At 52.4% G+C, this 16,402-nt stretch overlaps 3 protein-coding genes across 4 annotated transcripts; 2 read left to right on the forward strand and 1 right to left on the reverse strand.

The window, feature by feature from the left end:
- Positions 1 to 2,339: 2,339 nt before the first annotated feature.
- Positions 2,340 to 5,087, forward strand: GP1BA (glycoprotein Ib platelet subunit alpha). The gene is made up of 2 exons (XM_010341997.3): positions 2,340 to 2,443; positions 2,653 to 5,087. The coding sequence occupies exon 2, from the start codon at positions 2,659 to 2,661 to the stop codon at positions 4,684 to 4,686; it is 2,028 nt and encodes a 675-aa protein (XP_010340299.2). The 5' UTR covers positions 2,340 to 2,443; positions 2,653 to 2,658; the 3' UTR covers positions 4,687 to 5,087.
- Positions 5,088 to 8,044: 2,957 nt separating this feature from the next.
- Positions 8,045 to 10,947, reverse strand: SLC25A11 (solute carrier family 25 member 11). Its single transcript, XM_003931370.4, has 8 exons — positions 10,720 to 10,947; positions 9,970 to 10,122; positions 9,679 to 9,885; positions 9,422 to 9,512; positions 9,248 to 9,338; positions 9,063 to 9,162; positions 8,931 to 8,982; positions 8,045 to 8,796 (listed from the first exon to the last, which is right to left on the reverse strand). The coding sequence occupies exons 1-8, from the start codon at positions 10,812 to 10,814 to the stop codon at positions 8,641 to 8,643; spliced, it is 945 nt and encodes a 314-aa protein (XP_003931419.1). The 5' UTR covers positions 10,815 to 10,947; the 3' UTR covers positions 8,045 to 8,640.
- Positions 10,948 to 10,994: 47 nt separating this feature from the next.
- Positions 10,995 to 16,338, forward strand: RNF167 (ring finger protein 167). Of its 2 annotated transcripts, none has more exons than XM_039475885.2 (10): positions 10,995 to 11,135; positions 11,373 to 11,879; positions 11,963 to 12,043; positions 13,447 to 13,572; positions 13,681 to 13,768; positions 13,957 to 14,047; positions 14,282 to 14,387; positions 14,529 to 14,622; positions 15,670 to 15,750; positions 15,829 to 16,338. In XM_039475885.2, exons 2-10 carry the CDS (start codon positions 11,796 to 11,798, stop codon positions 16,128 to 16,130), a joined length of 1,053 nt encoding a protein of 350 aa, XP_039331819.1. In that variant the 5' UTR covers positions 10,995 to 11,135; positions 11,373 to 11,795; the 3' UTR covers positions 16,131 to 16,338. The 2 variants fall into 2 exon arrangements, with proteins under 2 accessions (XP_039331819.1, XP_003931422.1); XM_003931373.4 differs by lacking the exon at positions 10,995 to 11,135 and adding an exon at positions 11,167 to 11,257.
- The last annotated feature ends 64 nt before the right edge of the window (positions 16,339 to 16,402 follow it).

The raw sequence follows: 16,402 nt of genomic DNA on the forward strand, positions 1-16,402 counted from the left end.
GCCTGCCAGGTGTGTTGGCTCATGCCTGTAATCCCAACACTCTGGGAGGCTGAGGCAGGCAGATCACTTGAGGTCTGGAGTTTGAGATCAGCCTGAACAACATGGTGAAACCCCATCTCTACTAAAAATGCAAAAATTAACCGGATGCAGTGGTGCACGCTTGTAATCCCATCTACTCGGGAGGCTGAGGCAGGAGAATCACTTAAACCTGGGAGGCAGAGGTTGCAGTGAGCTGAGATTGTGCCACTGCACTCCAGCCTGGGCAACAGACTCAGTCTAAAAAAAAACGAAAAGAAGAGAGCCTAAGCACAAACTCCAGGGGCAGGGGAATCTATGAAGGCCCAACCAAACAGGTAAGAAGAAAACCAAGAAAATTATAGGGTCACAAAAATTATGGTCACAAAGGCCAAAGGGAGAATCCCAAGGGGCAAGGGGCCATGAGTATGCAGTCTGCAAAATCAAGTAAGATTACAGTGGAGAAGGCCAGGCGCAGCGGTTCACCCCTGTAATCCCAGCACTTTGGGAGGTCGAGGTGGGAGGATCACCTGAGCTCAGGAATTTGAGACCAGCCTGGCCAACATGTTGAAACTCTGTCTCTACTAAAAACACACACACAAAATTAGCCAGGCATGGTGGCAGGTCCTAGCTACTCAGGAGGCTGAGGCAGGAGAATCACTTGAACTCAGGAAGTGGAAGTTGCAGTGAGCCAAGATCACATCACTGCACACCAGCCTGGGCAACAGAGAGAGACTCCATCTCAAAAAAAAAAAGCTGGGCGAGGTGGCTCATGCCTGTAATCCCAGCACTTTGGGAGGCCGAGGCGGGTGGATCACGAGGTCGAGAGATCGAGACCATCCTGGTCAATCACAAGGTCCTTGTGATTGTCCTTTGGGAGGCTGAGGTGGGCAGATCACCTGAGGTAAGGAGTTTGAGATCAGCCTGACCAATGTGGTGAAACCCCATCTTTAAAAATATATATATATTGGCCGGGCGCGGTGGCTCAAGCCTGTAATCCCAGCACTTTGGGAGGCCGAGGCAGGTGGATCACGAGGTCGATAGATCGAGACCATCCTGGTCAACATGGTGAAACCCCGTCTCTACTAAAAATACAAAAAATTAGCTGGGCATGGTGGTGCGTGCCTGTAATCCCAGCTACTCAGGAGGCTGAGGCAGGAGAATTGCCTGAACCCAGAAGGCAGAGGTTGCGGTGAGCCGAGATCGCGCCATTGCACTCCAGCCTGGGTAACAAGAGCGAAACTCCGTCTCGAAAAATAAAAAATAAAAAAAAATAAAAATAAAAATAAAAATAAATATATATATATATTTAAAAAAAAAAAAAAAAAAGGCCGGGCACGGTGGATCACGCCTATAATCCCAGCACTTTGGGAGGCCAAGGTAGGTGGATCACGAGGTCAAGAGATCGAGACCATCCTGGTCAACATGGTGAAACCCCGTCTCTACTAAAAATACAAAACTTAGCTAGGCACAGTGGCCCATGCCTTTAGTCCCAGCTACTCGGGAGGCTGAGCAGGAGAATTGCTTGAACCAAGGAGGCAGAAGTTTCGGTAAGCCGAGATCGCGCCATTGTACTCCAGCCTGGGTAACAAGAGCGAAACTCCATCTAAAAAAAAAAAAAAAAAAGATCACAGTGGATATAGAGAAGGGAGGGCATTAAAAACTTTGGTAAGAGCCAAGTCAATGGAGTAACAATGGGAAGAAAGCAGTGTAAACTGGGGCGAGAAGGCAGAGAGGAGTGAGGTAGGAGAGAATTAAAAGTTGGCAACTCTCAGAATGCAACTGTGAAGAAGAAGAGAAAGTGGCATCTGGAGAGGTTTTTGTTTTTGTGTTCTTTTGAGATGAAGTTTTGCTCTAGCCCAGGCTGGAGTGCAGTGGTGCCATCTCAGCTCACTGCAACCTCCATCTCCCAGGTTCAAGTGATTCTTCTGCCTCAGACTCCCGAGTAGCTGGGATTACAGGCATGCGCCACCATGCCCAGCTAATTTTGTATTTTTAGTAGATACTGGGTTTCTCCACGTTGATCAGGGTGGTCTCAAACCCCTGACCTTGTGATCTGCCCACTTTAGCCTCCCAAAGTGCTGGGATTACAGGTATGAGCCACTGTGCCTGGCCCTGGAGAGGTTTTTAAAAGATGATGGAAGGCTGTGTTTGGAGGAGTCTACCCCCATCTCCCCTGTATAAAAGGAAAGCGGAAGAGAGAACCACAAAGAGGGCTTGGGGGAAAGCTGTGGAGTGAGGTGATAAGGGCTTGTGTCTGAGGAATTCCCGGTCACTGGAAGCCCTATCAGGTCTGCCTTTCTTCCTCACCCCCATCCCCTTCCCTGACACTGGCTTAGTCTTCTGAGGGGCTAGAAGAGAGAAGGACTGAGTCGAGTGACACCCTAGAAGACGCTCTGTGTGCCTTCGGAGGTCTTTCTGCCTGCCTGTAAGCCAGGGTTGGAGCTGGGGCAGGAGAGGGGTCTGGGGTGAGGCTAGTAATTTAGGCTCTGCCGGCAAGAATGGGAGAGGGGAGTGGGGAGGATGGGAGGTGTGGAAGCTGTTTCAGGAAGCAAAGCTGCAGGGGGAAGGGACCTGGGACATGGGGGAATGCTTCCAGGGGCTGGAGGGGTCCACTCAAGGCCCCCTTGCCCACAGGTCCCCATGCCTCTCCTCCTCTTGCTGCTCCTGCTGCCAAGCCCCTTACACCCCCACCCCACCTGTGAGGTCTCCAAAGTGGCCAGCCACATAGAAGTGAACTGTGACAAGAGGAATCTGAGAGTGCTGCCTCCAGACCTGCCGAGAGACGCAACCATCCTCCACTTGAGTGAGAACCTCCTGTACAGCTTCTCCATGGCATCCCTGGTGCCTTTAACTCACCTCACTCAGCTGTACCTAGATCAGTGTGAGCTGACCAAGCTCCAGGTTGATGGGACGCTGCCACTGCTAGGGACCCTAGATCTATCCCACAATAAATTGCAAAGCCTGCCCTTCCTAGGGCAGGCATTGCCTGCTCTCACTATTCTGGATGTCTCCTTCAACCAGCTGACCTCGCTATCTCCTGGTGCCTTCCGTGGTCTTGGCCACCTCCAAGAGCTCTACCTGAAAGGCAATGAGCTGAAGACTCTGCCCGCAGGGCTCCTGATGCCCACACCCAAGCTGGAGAAACTCAGTCTGGCTAACAACAACTTGACTGAGCTGCCCCCTGGGCTCCTGAATGGGCTGGAGAATCTTGACACACTTCTCCTTCAAGAGAACTTGCTGCGCACAATACCAAAGGGCTTTTTTGGGGACCACCTCCTGCCTTTTGCCTTTCTTCATGGGAACCCCTGGTTATGTAACTGTGAGATCCTCTATTTTCGTCGCTGGCTTCAGGACAATGCCGAAAATGTCTACGTATGGAAGCAAGGTGTGGACGTCAAGGCCATGACCTCCAATGTGACCAGTGTGCAGTGTGACAATTCAGATAAGATTTCCATCTACAAATACCCAGGGAAGGAATGCCCCACCCTTGGTGATGGAGATGACGAAGACCTATATGATGACTACACGGAAGAGGACACTGAGAGTGATAAGGTGCGTGCTACAAGGACTGTGGTCAAGTTCCCCACCAAAGCCCATACAACCCACAGGGGTCTATTCTACTCGTGGTCTACTGCTTCTCTAGACAGCCAGATGACCTCCTTGCATCCAACCCAAGAATCCACTAAGAAGCAGACCACATTCCCACCCAGATGGACCCTAGATTTCACCACATTCTCCAAATCTGTCACATTCTCCAAAACTCCAAAATCCATTACTGAACCCACCACAAGCACGACCACCTCAGAGCTCACCTCAAGCCCGACCACCCCAGAGCCCACCTCAAGCCCGACCACCCCAGAGGCCACCACAAGCCCGACCACCCCAGAGCCCACCACAAGCCCGACCACCCCAGAGCCCACCACAAGCCCGACCACCCCAGAGCCCACCACAAGCCCGACCACCCCAGAGCCCACCACGAGCCCGACCACCCCAGAGCCCGCCACGAGCCCGACCACCCCAGAGCCTGCCACGAGCCTGACCACCCCAGAGCCCGCCACGAGCCCGACCACCCTAGAGCCTGCCACAATCCTGATCACCCCAGAGCCCACTTCAAGCCCGACCACCCCAAAAACCATCATATTTTTAACTACCACAAAACCCATCTCATTCTTAGAATCCACCAAAAAAACCATCCCTGAATTTGAGAAGCAACCAAAGGTCCGTGGGGTGGCCCAAGGGCATTTTGACAGCTCCAGAAACGAGCCTTTTCTCCATCCCAACTTTTGCTGCCTCCTCCCCCTGGGCTTCTATGTCTTGGGTCTCCTCTGGCTGTTCTTGGCCTGTGTGATCCTCATCCTGCTGCTGACCTGGGTTGGGCATGTGAAACCACAGGCCTTGGACTCCAGCGAGGGTATTGCTCTGGCCACAGCCACGCAAACCACACATCTAGAGCTGCAGAGAGGAAGGCAAGTGACAGTGCCCCGGGCCTGGCTGCTCTTCCTTCAAAGCACACTCCCCACTTTCCGCTCCAGCCTCTTCTTATGGGTACGGCCTAATGGCCAAATGGGGCCTCTAGTGGCAGGAAGAAGGCCCTCAGCTCTGAGTGAAGGTCGTGGTCAGGACCTGCTGGGCACAGTGAGCATTAGGTACTCTGGCCACAGCCTCTAAGGGTGGGAAGTTTGGGGACCTTGGGAGAGGCTCCCGTGGGCTCTCCTATTGGGATCTGGCTGGGGTTGGGTGGGTAAGAAACATGGGGTCATGGGGAGGTCTTAATTCCTTTTCCTGTATCAGAAGCCCTCTCTTCACACCACAAGCACACAAATTCAGTCCCAGAAAAGCAGGAGGGATAGTGACATGGAGTTGGGTGGGTCACAGAACAAAGCTCCCTATCCTGCATGGGACATCTATGCACAGAAGAAAATCTGGAAAGCAGTTTATCAGGATGTGAGCACTGATTGTGTCTGGATGTTACAAATATGGATGGTTTTATTTTCTTTTTCCCTGTTTAGCATTTTCTAGTTTTCTACCATTATTGTATATTATCTGTATAATAAAAAATAATTTTAGAGTCAGAAGTGATGGCTCACACCTGTAATCCCAGCACTTTGGGAGGCCGAGGTGGGCCGATCATGAGGTCAGGAGATGGAGAACATCCTGGTCAACATGGTGAAACCCCGTCTCTACTAAAAATACAAAAATTAGCTGGGTGTAGTGGTGTGTGCCTGTAATCCCAGCTATTTGGGAGGCTGAGGCAGAAGAATCGCTTGAACCAGGGTGTTGGAGGTTGTGGTGAACCAAGATGGTACCACTCCACTCCAGCCTGGCAACAGAGCAAGATTCTATCTCAAAAAAACAAAAAATGGCCGGGCGCGGTGGCTCAGGCCTGTAATCCCAGCACTTTGGGAGGCCGAGGCAGGTGGATCACGAGGTCGAGAGATCGAGACCATCCTGGTCAACATGGTGAAACCCCGTCTCTACTAAAAATACAAAAAATTAGCTGGGCATGGTGGCACGTGCCTGTAATCCCAGCTACTCAGGAGGCTGAGGCAGGAGACTTGCCTGAACCCCGGAGGTGGAGGTTGCGGTGAGCCGAGATCGCGCTATTGCACTCCAGCCTGGGTAACAAGAGCGAAACTCCGTCCCAAAAAATAAAAAATAATAAAATAAAACAAAATAATAAATATATGTATAACACAACATATATATATATATATATATATATATATATATATATATATATATATAAAAAAACAAAATGTTATATATAAAACAAAACAGGTGTGGTGGCTCACACGCCTATAATCCCAGCACTTTGGGAATCCAAAGCAGGTGAATCACCTGAGGTCAGTAGTTGGAGACCAGTCTGGCAAATATGGTAAAACCCTGTCTCTACTAAAAATACGAAAATTAGCTGGGCGTGGTGGTGCACACCTGTGATCCAAGCTACTCGGGAGGCTGGGACAGAAGAATCACTTACACCTGGAAGGTGAAGGTTGCAGTGAGCTGAGATCGCGCCACTGGACTCCAGCCTGGGCAACAGAGTGAGATTCCGTCTCAAAAAACAAAACAAAACACAAACTTAGTTTCTGGCTGGGTGCAGTGAGATTCTGTCTCAAAACAAAACAAAACAAAACAAAAACTTAGTTTCTGACTGGGTGCAGGGACTCACGCCTGTAATTCCAGCACTCTGGCAGGTAGAGACAGGTGGATTGCTTGAGCCTAGGAGTTCAAGACCAGGCTTGGCAACATGGCAAAATCCCATCTTTATAAAAAATACAAAACATTAGCCAGGTCTGGTGGCTTGCACCTGAGGTCCCAGGTACCTGGGAGACTGAGGTGGGAGGATCACCTGAGCCTGGGAGATGGAGGCTACAGTGAGCTGTGATTTTGTCACTGTACTCCAGCCTGGGTGACAGAGTGAGACCCTGTCTCAAAACAACTTGGTTTCTTTTGGTGAAGTGTCTGGGACACCTGTCATGAGAATTCACAAGGTCCCAACTGCCCCTACCCTGGTCACAACTACTCATTCAATAGACTTCCAGTTATAGCCTACACTTCCCCTGCCTGGGCTGCCTCCTTCTCTTCTCCAGGGGTGGCCACCCACCAGGACACCCCAGGCATCAGATCCAGCTCAAAAATTGTCTCCCTGAAGTTTAATAGCAACTGCTGAGACCTATCTGCCAGTAGCCTGCAATACTGGAGCAAAAGTGAGTACCTGCTTGCACCTGCAGCCTCAGAAATTATGGCTCTCCTCACTGCCCAGGTCAGCAGGATAGCAAGGGGTGGACGACCCTGCAGCATGTGCCATCTTGGTGTGACTAAACAGTCTTGGGCTTCCTACTCCCAGGCTGCGACACAGGCAAATGGAACCCTACTTCTCTTCTCAGAGATCCTGCCATTCCCTAAACGCATCGGCGTGGCTTCCTCTCTTGCCTTGTCTCCAGCCCAATCCAGGGCTTGGGGCCCAGAGAATGGGACTATGGAGACCCCCATCCCTCTCCAAAGGTCCTGGAAGGATCTGATGTCTGACTGCATCTCTTCCCAGGTAGAGGACCAACTCCTGAGCTTGGCAGTCAGAGAGCGCCATGCGCCGATACAACCTGACAGTCCAGTGCCATCTCTCAAAGCAGATACCACACAGCCTGTGCTCCAAATATCAGAAACCTGTAGATCACCTGCTCCCCGACAGTGTTTTACTCTAAGCCTTTGCCCTCAGTCCAGCCAGACATGCTGTCCTTGCCCTGTTCCCAGCCAGTCTAACCACTCAGTGTGCAAGTCACTTCTCCCAGGTGAGGGCAGGTGCTCCTGGTTACTCTGCACCACTATTGCTACACTCCGTTTCCCAATCTGCTCCTGCATAATCTTGTCTTCTGGATCAGGAACTTCTTAAGGACAAGGTCTAGGCTTCAGGTGTCTCACAATAGCCACCAAGGCCCAGGACATACTGTACACAGAAGCAGCAACAGGAGAGCCAGGATGCTAAGCTCCACCTCTTCTGCTGATGAGGCTCTGCCAAAGGGACAGCTCCCACCTGCTGCCTGCCTGTCCCCTGGCCTGGCCAGCACTCCTCAATTTGACCTTCCCAAGCTCTTTTATGCCCCAAGAGGTTTTAAGGCTCCTTGAGGGCTGGGCCTGGGAACCACACATCTCCTTCTAAAGAAACGGATACGGTTCTCACTCTCCCCACCCAAGGACCCGGATCTGGTCTCTGGCCAGTATCCGCCTTTCCTCAAGCTTTCAGTTCCTACCCTCATAAGCCCTGGCCCTCCACCCCGACTGGCTCCAGCCGCAATAGTCTTCTCTCTGAGACTTCTCTCAGAGTCTCTTTATTTCCTCCCTCTTCAGGCTGCAGAAGCAGTCATCAGACCCAGGGGCTTTTCCTGGGGATTATGTGAGATGATCTGTGCATCTGTGACATTCTTGGGCAAGTGGCTAGAGGCAACACACCGGGCCTGGGATTTGAGTTTTCCTGGCCCTGTCAGCTGCTGTAGCATGACAGATTTACACAGCACTTGCACAAAACCAGTGGGTGCTTTTTCTTTAATTTTTCTTAAAAACTCCAGTTCCTTCATTGGAACTGAGTCATTAAAAAAAAAAAAACCTCCAGTTCCTATTCTCCAGGGGCACTAGCTTCTTTGTCCAGTCTCCTCCCCTCTCCTAGTCACCCCCGAGACTCTGCAGATTTGGGGCTGGTGTCATCAATCCAATTTATTAAGTCCTCAATGAAGGGGAGGAAGGGCCACATCTCCCCCTGTAGCCCCTTTGGCCATCCTGATAGCTTCTGCTCTTCCCTGTCCCCTCAGCTCTGCCTTGATTTCCCCACTGAGAAGGGGGATCTTTCTGCTGTCCTGCATACCCTGAAACTAACATCCAAGGGGAGGCCAGAAATCCTGAGGAAGTGTTCCAGCTCCCCACAAGAACAGCCAGGGACAGAGAAGTCACAGGATCAGGACGAGCAGGGCAAGCCAGAGCAGGGGGTAGAATAGACCAAGTCCTTTACCACAGAAGAAAAAAACCACACTGTGGAGGGGAAATAAATAGAGGGGTCCAGGGCAGCAGAGCCCAGGCCCCCAGGGCGCAGTGGCTGTAGGCGCAACAGATGAGTGGGTGCCCCTTGCCGCTTCAGCCACTGAGGAAGAGACGCTTGTAGGCCTTGTTCATCTGCTCCAAGAAGATGAAGGTGAGGACGGTGTGGGGGCCCAGGCGGGCATAGTACGGTGTGAAGCCCTTCCACAGGCTGAAGAAGCCCTCGTAGCGGACAACCTTGAATAGTACGTCCTAGACACACAGACAGGCAGGGTGCGGGGGCTAGGACCTGGACTCTAGGGCCCCATTCCTCTTACCCAGCTGCCTTCACAGCTTTCCCAGGGCATCCGACACCCCCTCCCAGGCCCCCAGAATAGCTTCCTCACCAGCCCATTCTTGTATTCCGGCTTCCCATCAATCATCCGCATGTTCTGGATCCTGAAGGGGAAGAGACAAGGGCATGAAAGACTGAAAGGAAACCTTCCCATCCATCTCCAGGCTCAGGCCTGCACACTCACCGGGTCTTGGCAATGTCCACAGGCATGGAGGCAGCAGTGGTGACAAGACCACTGATCATGCTGGCGCAGAAGTGGCACAAGATGTTGTCAGAGAAGTAGCCTGGGGGAGGTGAAACAGGGGTGGCAGTCAGCTCAGAGGTGGCTCAGGCCAGGCTGGGAGCTAAGGGCCCAGCTCTGGGTCTCACCTGAGTCGAGTAAGAACTGCTTGGATTGGGAGTAGGAGGCGAGCTGGGCAGCATTGACGACAACGGCCCGAGCCATGGTAGGGATGCAACCCTGGAGGTAGGGGAGCAGGGGAAGAGTCAGAAATCACTAAAACCTGACCTCACATCCCCAAAGTCTCTAGCCGTTTCACTCACCCGCCACAGTGTGGGGACTCCCTCTTCCTGGGTGATTCGAATCAGGGCGTTAAACACATTTTTGTAGCCACGGCGCTGGTCAGCTGGAAGACTGGTGAGAGGGCAGGAAGAGGTCAAGATCAGGATAGCCCGCAGGAGCAAAGAAAGGAAGGCCTGAATAGGTAAATGCTCTCCTCTAGATCTAGCATAAAATACTGGTCCTTCTACTCTAGATTCCAGGGAATGGGGCCGGGGTTAGGCTCAGACTTGGAACTCACCGGCCATCAGCAGTCATGCGGATAAGAGCCACTTCGGCTGGTGTTCCCACAAAGGCACCAGTGGCACCTGCAGTCATACCAATCAGAGCCTTGAGCAGAAAGCCAGGAGGTGTACCATCAGCCCCAGTCAAGCGCTCAAACAGCACGGTATAGATGCCAAGGCGGGTGGTGGTGTAGGTGGCCTGGCGCAGCAGGCCAGCTGACAGCCTGAGGAGCAGAGGGGTCAGCACATGAGGCCGAGGTCTGGAGCTGCCAACCCATAGCCTACTTCCCATCCTGAGGCCCCAATACCCGGTGTAAATGCCCCTCAGGCCTTCTGCCTTCAGGATGCTGGTGAGGGCATGGAAGCTGGTTTTGTATTCTCGAGTCTTGGCCCCTTCACCGCTCAGCTGCATCCGATTCTTCACCAGGTCCAGGGGCTGGACAAAAACGGTGGCTCCCATTCTGGGGAAAGACAGAGGTGACGGGCCAGGTGTTTCAGATCTACCAATGCCCACTGGAGCCTGACAGCAAAAGGTTACAAAGGTCAGGGCCTGCCACACGATTCAAAAATCAGAATGCTGATGAGCAGTGCATAAGAGTCTAATGTACACCAAGTGCAACGGGTCTGAAAAGTCTAGTTGTCCTTAGGGGCCATGCAATGAAACTGCTCCAAGCAGCTTCATGACAGTCAAGCAGTGGCCTGGGATTGCACACAGTCCGACACAGGGAGCGGAGGAAGGGGGCATCCAAGACTTAGGACTCAAGGTAGTCCTGCAGGAGCCATTTAATGGCCTGGAACCCCATGTAGCACGGCAGAGCTTAGCAACGCGCTGGAAAACTCAGGGAACCCTGCAGGGGTTGTGCAACGACCCTGCATGCAGTCCAGAAGGGGCCCTGCAATGGGTCCCTGGCAGCCCAACAGGGAACTCGCAATACGCTGGAGATCGCTCTGACCTCGTGATGGCACAGTTCACTGCAAGAGACCCAGAGATGAACCGGACCCGGTTCCTTGCGCCCACCCCTTCCTCCTCTTTTCCCATCCCTGGGGCCTGAGCTTACCCGGCCAGGCCCCCAAACAGGAACTTGACGGACTTAGGGGAGGTACGGGGCTTCCCGTCCATCCCGCCGGCCGCGGGACTCGCCGTCGCCGCCATCACCACTCAGTGGCCCTTGGCTCCGGGTCCCGTGTGCGCGCGACCCCGCTCGCGCCCAAGGTGACACCGCGCGCGCAACAGGGACAGGGCGCGCGCACGCCCCTCCGGCTCTCAGGTCAGGCACCCGCTAGAAGCGGGCGCCGGCGCAGGCGCGCAGCGCAAAGGCGGCCGGGAGTAAGACGGAGCTGAAGGAGGAGCTTGAGGGATGCGTGCTGGGATGGGTGTGGCTGATTTAGGAAGCCAGAGGAAAGGCACAGTTTTCACCGAATTGGAATCGCGGGAAAACAGAAGGGAGTTTGTTTGAAGGTCTCGCGAGATCGAGTGAGTAAGGCGCGACAAGAGAGCTCTCGCGATAGACTCAACAAGCAGCTACGAGGGGACGGGGGAGGTGGTGAGCACTCTCGCGATATTTGGAGGAGCAGCGACGACCAGAGGGAGGAGAGGTTTGTAAACTAGGCCGCTCCAGGTTTCCGGGAATCTTTACAGGCAAACGATTAGGTCGTCTTCTGGGCCACCGGCACTCCTTCCATCGCTAACTTTTTTTAACCGGCCTTTTAGGACCGGAAGTCCTTCATCTCAAGCGTCCAATGCTGGAAGCGGCCGGACTTTCTCTACCGGAAGCCCTTTTCCAGAGGCTGGGAACCCGGCCCACCTGGCAGGAAGTCCCACCTTCTTGAGCTCCCCCACCCTTCCCGAAGTTTTTCTGTCAGCTGTGTTAGCCTCCGTCCCGTTTCCCAGGCTTATTCCCTTACCAGAAAAGGATACATTTAGTGCCTCCTACCCAGCTCCACTAAACGGATTGGATACCTCATTCTTTGAGTCGGGGTTCTTTCCCTGGCGTCCCCATGTAGTTGGGAAGTGCGACCTGGGGGTGATTGGACCCCTGGGATCTTAAAGGAGGGGCAGGGAGGGCGCAGAACTCTGCTTCTGCTCATTGCTACCAGGACGCGCGGCCTCCTCGGCCTCTCTCCTCCCGCTGCCATGCACCCTGCAGCCTTCCCGCTTCCTGTGCTTGTGGCCGCTGTGCTGTGGGGAGCGGCTCCCATCCGGGGGCTCATTCGAGCGGTGAGTCCACGGGACGGATGGGGAAAGGTCGCTGAAGGGACGGTTTGCAGAGTGAGGGGCAACATGGCCTTTCTTGTCCGCAGACCTCAGACCATAATGCCAGCATGGACTTTGCAGACCTCCCAGCTCTATTTGGGGCTACCTTGAGCCAGGAGGGACTCCAGGTGATTTTCTTTTTCCCTTCATATTTCGCAAATCTTCCATCCTGGGGTGGGGTGGGGTTGGGGAGGTTTGTCCTGGGTGAAACTGGAGGTAGGAAAGTCAGGTTAGGAACTGAGCACTTGTAGTGTGGAATCCAGAATCTAGAGGGAGAAGAGAAAGTGTCTACCCCTGGAACTCCAAGCTTGTCAGGGAGACTGAAAGTAGACAAAGGCAGGACCAATAGGTTCTTATCAGGAGAGTCTCAGGAGCTTGTTATTTATTGGTTGTATGATCTTGGGCAAGTTAATTTCTCTTTGAGCCTTCGTTTGGTTTACTGTAAAATGGGATAATGGAAGTTTTCCTAGGGTTACTGTGAAGATTAAATTAGATAAGCAATTTTTGTAATACTTCATCCCAAAGACTGCCACATAGCAAGAACTCATTTGGGCCATAGATAGCAGTCGAGTTGTTTGTGAGATGGTTAATTAGAAAATTGAAGAGGCCGGGCTTGGTGGCTCATGTGTGTAATCCCAGTTCAAGACCAGCCTGGCCAACATGGTGAAACCCTGTCTCTACTAAAAATACAAAAGTTATCCGGGTGTGGTGGAATGTGCCTGTAGTCTCAGCTACCTGGGAGGCTGAGGCAGGAGAATCACTTGAATCTGGGAGGCGGCAGTTGCAGTGAGTGCCACCGCACCCCAGCTTGGGCGATGGAACGAGACTCCATCTCACACACACATACACAGAAAAAAAACCGAGCGCGGTGGTTCACACCTGTAATTCCAGCACTTTGGGAGGCTGAGGCAGGCAGATCACCTAAGGTTAGGAGTTCGAGACCAGCTTGACCAACATGGAGAAACTCTACTAAAAATACAAAATCAGCTGGGCATGGTGGCACATGTCTGTAATCCCAGCTACTCCAGAGGCTGAGGCAGGAGAATTGCTTGAACCCAGGAGGTGGAAGTTGCAGTGGGCCAAGATCACACCATTGCACTCTAACCTGGGCAACAAGAGCAAAACGCCGACTAAAAAAAGAAAAAAAAGAAAATTGAAGGGAGGAGTATGTTCTGTATGAATATGTGCTGGAGAGGGGACTGTGAAACGAGAGAAAGTGACATGGGTGGTTAGAGAATTAAATTACAATCAAAATATTAGGAGACAAAATAATTGCGTTAGCTTGCAGTATGGAGTACAGATTAGCCCATTTGGGAGCGTGAGAAGGGCGATAGGAGCAGTGAGATGTCATTATGTCATCGCCTTTTCAGGAGGCTAAGAGAAGATTGTACGGATGGGATGCTTAGCCCCCAGGAATGAGGAGGAAGGGAGGATAGAGGATGTGCAGCACGTGGGGCTGGTGTGTCTGGTGTGTAGGCTCTATAGAACCTAGGGAGATGAAATCTAACTGCTGTTTGCTTTCATCCTGTAGGGGTTCCTTGTGGAGGCTCACCCAGACAATGCCTGCAGCCCCATTGCCCCACCACCCCCAGCCCCGGTCAATGGGTCAGTCTTTATTGCGCTGCTTCGAAGATACGACTGCAACTTTGACCTCAAGGTTGCTGAATGTGGAGTGGGAGCTGGGCAGCTGAGGGTACAAAAGGCACCAGGAATGGAGACAGCTAAGGCCCATGATGGCTCCTTGTCCTCTGCCTTGTCTCCCTAGGTCCTAAATGCTCAGAAGGCTGGATATGGTGCCGCTGTAGTACACAATGTGAATTCCAATGAACTTCTGAACATGGTGTGGAATAGTGGTAAGGCTGAGGGAATCTAGACAGCTGGGCTTTCAGTAGGACACAGACAGAGATGGTGGGAAGGCTGAAGGGTTCAGGAAAAGAAGCCAATACTTTAGGTGGGGTGGGGCCAAAGTGCCAGATCCCAGAGTTCCCAAAGGATTTGAGTAGAAGCGTGAGTCCCCAGAGTAATGCCTTGATCCCTGCAGAGGAAATCCAGCAGCAGATCTGGATCCCATCTGTATTTATTGGGGAGAGAAGCTCCGAGTACCTGCGTGCCCTCTTTGTCTACGAGAAGGGGTAGGACATGTGCCTCCTTCCCATTCTTCCTTCAGCAAGCAGTTCCATGCCAACCTGGAACCCAGGCCTCCTCACTACCTCAACCATTCAGCCTCTGTCCTTCCTTCCCTGCCTCTGACTTTCTTCCCATTCCCTTCCCCTTCCGTGGGCTTTGTACAGAGCCAGTTACTTTGTCCCTTTTTTTCCCTCCCTTTGCCATTCTGGCCCTGCTAAGACTGGTCATCCTTTCCCCAGGGCTCGGGTGCTTCTGGTTCCAGACAATACCTTCCCCTTGGGCTATTATCTCATCCCTTTCACAGGGATTGTGGGACTGCTGGTTTTGGCCATGGGAGCAGTAATGGTGAGTAGCTGAGGGAACATGATGAGAAGCACTGAGGCCTATGATGCCAGACTGGATCTGGAGTTGGGAGGTGGGAATGGTTTGTCCTAGATTGTCTAGTTTTGTTCCTAAGCCTTGTCCATCCACTCCCCCTTCCCCCAGATAGTTCGTTGTATCCAGCACCGGAAACGGCTCCAGCGGAATCGACTTACCAAAGAGCAACTGAAACAGATTCCTACACATGACTATCAGAAAGGTGAGGGGCTTAGTGGAGAAAAGGGCTTTTCTCACCATGTACCTGGATCTGAAGGACTTTGAGCCCAGAAGATAGGGTATACAAAGATAGCAGTGGCCGGGCACAGTGGCTCACATAATCCTAAGTGCCTGTAATCCCAGCACTTTGGGAGGCCGAGGTGGGCAGATCGCTTGAGCCTAGGAGTTGAGACCACCCTGGGCAACATGATAAAACAAAAAAATCCCAGCACTTTAGGAGGTTGAGGTGGGTGGATCCCTTGACCCCAGGAGTTCCAGGCCAGCCTGTGCAACATGGCAATACCCATGTCTCTATAAAAAACACAAAAATTGGCTGGGTGTGGTGTACGCTTGTAGTCCCAGCTACTTGAGAGGCTAAGACAGGAGAATCATTTGAACCAGGAAGGTGGAGGTTGCAGGGAGCTGAGATTGCCCTACGGTGCTCCAGCCTGGGTGACAGAGGGAGTCCCTGTCTCAAAATAGTAAAAAGAAAGATTGCAGTGAGAAGGTTTCAGCTTGAGATGCCATCTTTTCTTCTCTTTTTACTCACAGTGAAGACAGGAGAGGAGATGGAATAGAAGAGATGGCAAGCAAAAATGATTAAGTGAAATAATTGGGGGAAACAGTAAAGGGACAGACTTTGCTTATAAGGGATATAGAGAGAGCAGAAAAATGGGAGAAATGGGGAGGATTCTGTTAGAGAAGGAAGAAACAGGTACCAAGGGGCTGGGGCTTTAGGCCCTGGGGCCTCCAGTGCCCATATAAGGCTATGGCAGAAGCCCTGCCCATTTCCGTTCCTCCACTCCCTCTCCACTCTCACACCTCCCCAAAAACCCACTTCCCTTCTTACCTCTGCTTCTTTTTGTTTGTCCCTTCTAGCCCCCAAATCCTTCCATGTTCTGCTCTGACCTTATCCTGCCCACCTGTCAGCTTTTCCACTGGCTTTGTAGGCAAGGGAAAATTTTTGCAAGGCTTTAAAAGCCTTAATGAATTAAGGGCCCTGGTTCATGATGGCTCAGTGAAGGACTACATTTCTTTCTTTCTGTCCCAGGAGACCAGTATGATGTCTGTGCCATATGCCTGGATGAATATGAGGATGGGGACAAGCTGCGGATACTCCCTTGTGCTCATGGTGAGGCCCCCTCACTGTCTGCACATGCCCCTATGCCACTGGCAGCCTCTAGGCATTTCACCTTGTTCCTCTCTGCAGCCTACCACAGCCGCTGTGTGGACCCCTGGCTCACTCAGACCCGGAAGACCTGCCCCATCTGCAAGCAGCCTGTTCATCGGGGTCCTGGGGATGAAGAGCAAGAGGAAGAAACTCAGGGGCAAGAGGAGGGTGATGAAGGGGAGCCAAGGGACCACCCTGCCTCAGAAAGGACCCCACTTTTGGGTTCCAGCCCCTCTCTTCCCACTTCCTTTGGTTCCCTAGCCCCAGCTCCCCTTGTTTTTCCTGGGCCTTCAACAGATCCCCCACCCTCTCCTCCCTCTTCACCTGTTATCCTGGTCTAGTAACCATCCTCCCCACCACACACACCGGTGACCTATTTGCACAGGCATTTTCTTCCCTTGTCTTCTAAATTGAGGGATAGGGGACATTTCCATCCCAAGCTTCTCCCTTACCCAGACCTATCCTTTTGAGGGGCCTTGGGGTGGGCTGGGACAAGCAAAGGGACTGATCTTCACTTCTTGGGTTAATAAAATTGTTTTTGTGGACTAAGGAAGGGTGAGATCATTCTCACACCGGTGGACTTAACCCTTTAGGGGAATCACCCCTTTAGCTG

This window comes from Saimiri boliviensis, chromosome 17 (genome assembly GCF_048565385.1).
Source record: "Saimiri boliviensis isolate mSaiBol1 chromosome 17, mSaiBol1.pri, whole genome shotgun sequence".
In the NCBI taxonomy this organism is placed as follows: domain Eukaryota; kingdom Metazoa; phylum Chordata; class Mammalia; order Primates; family Cebidae; genus Saimiri; species Saimiri boliviensis.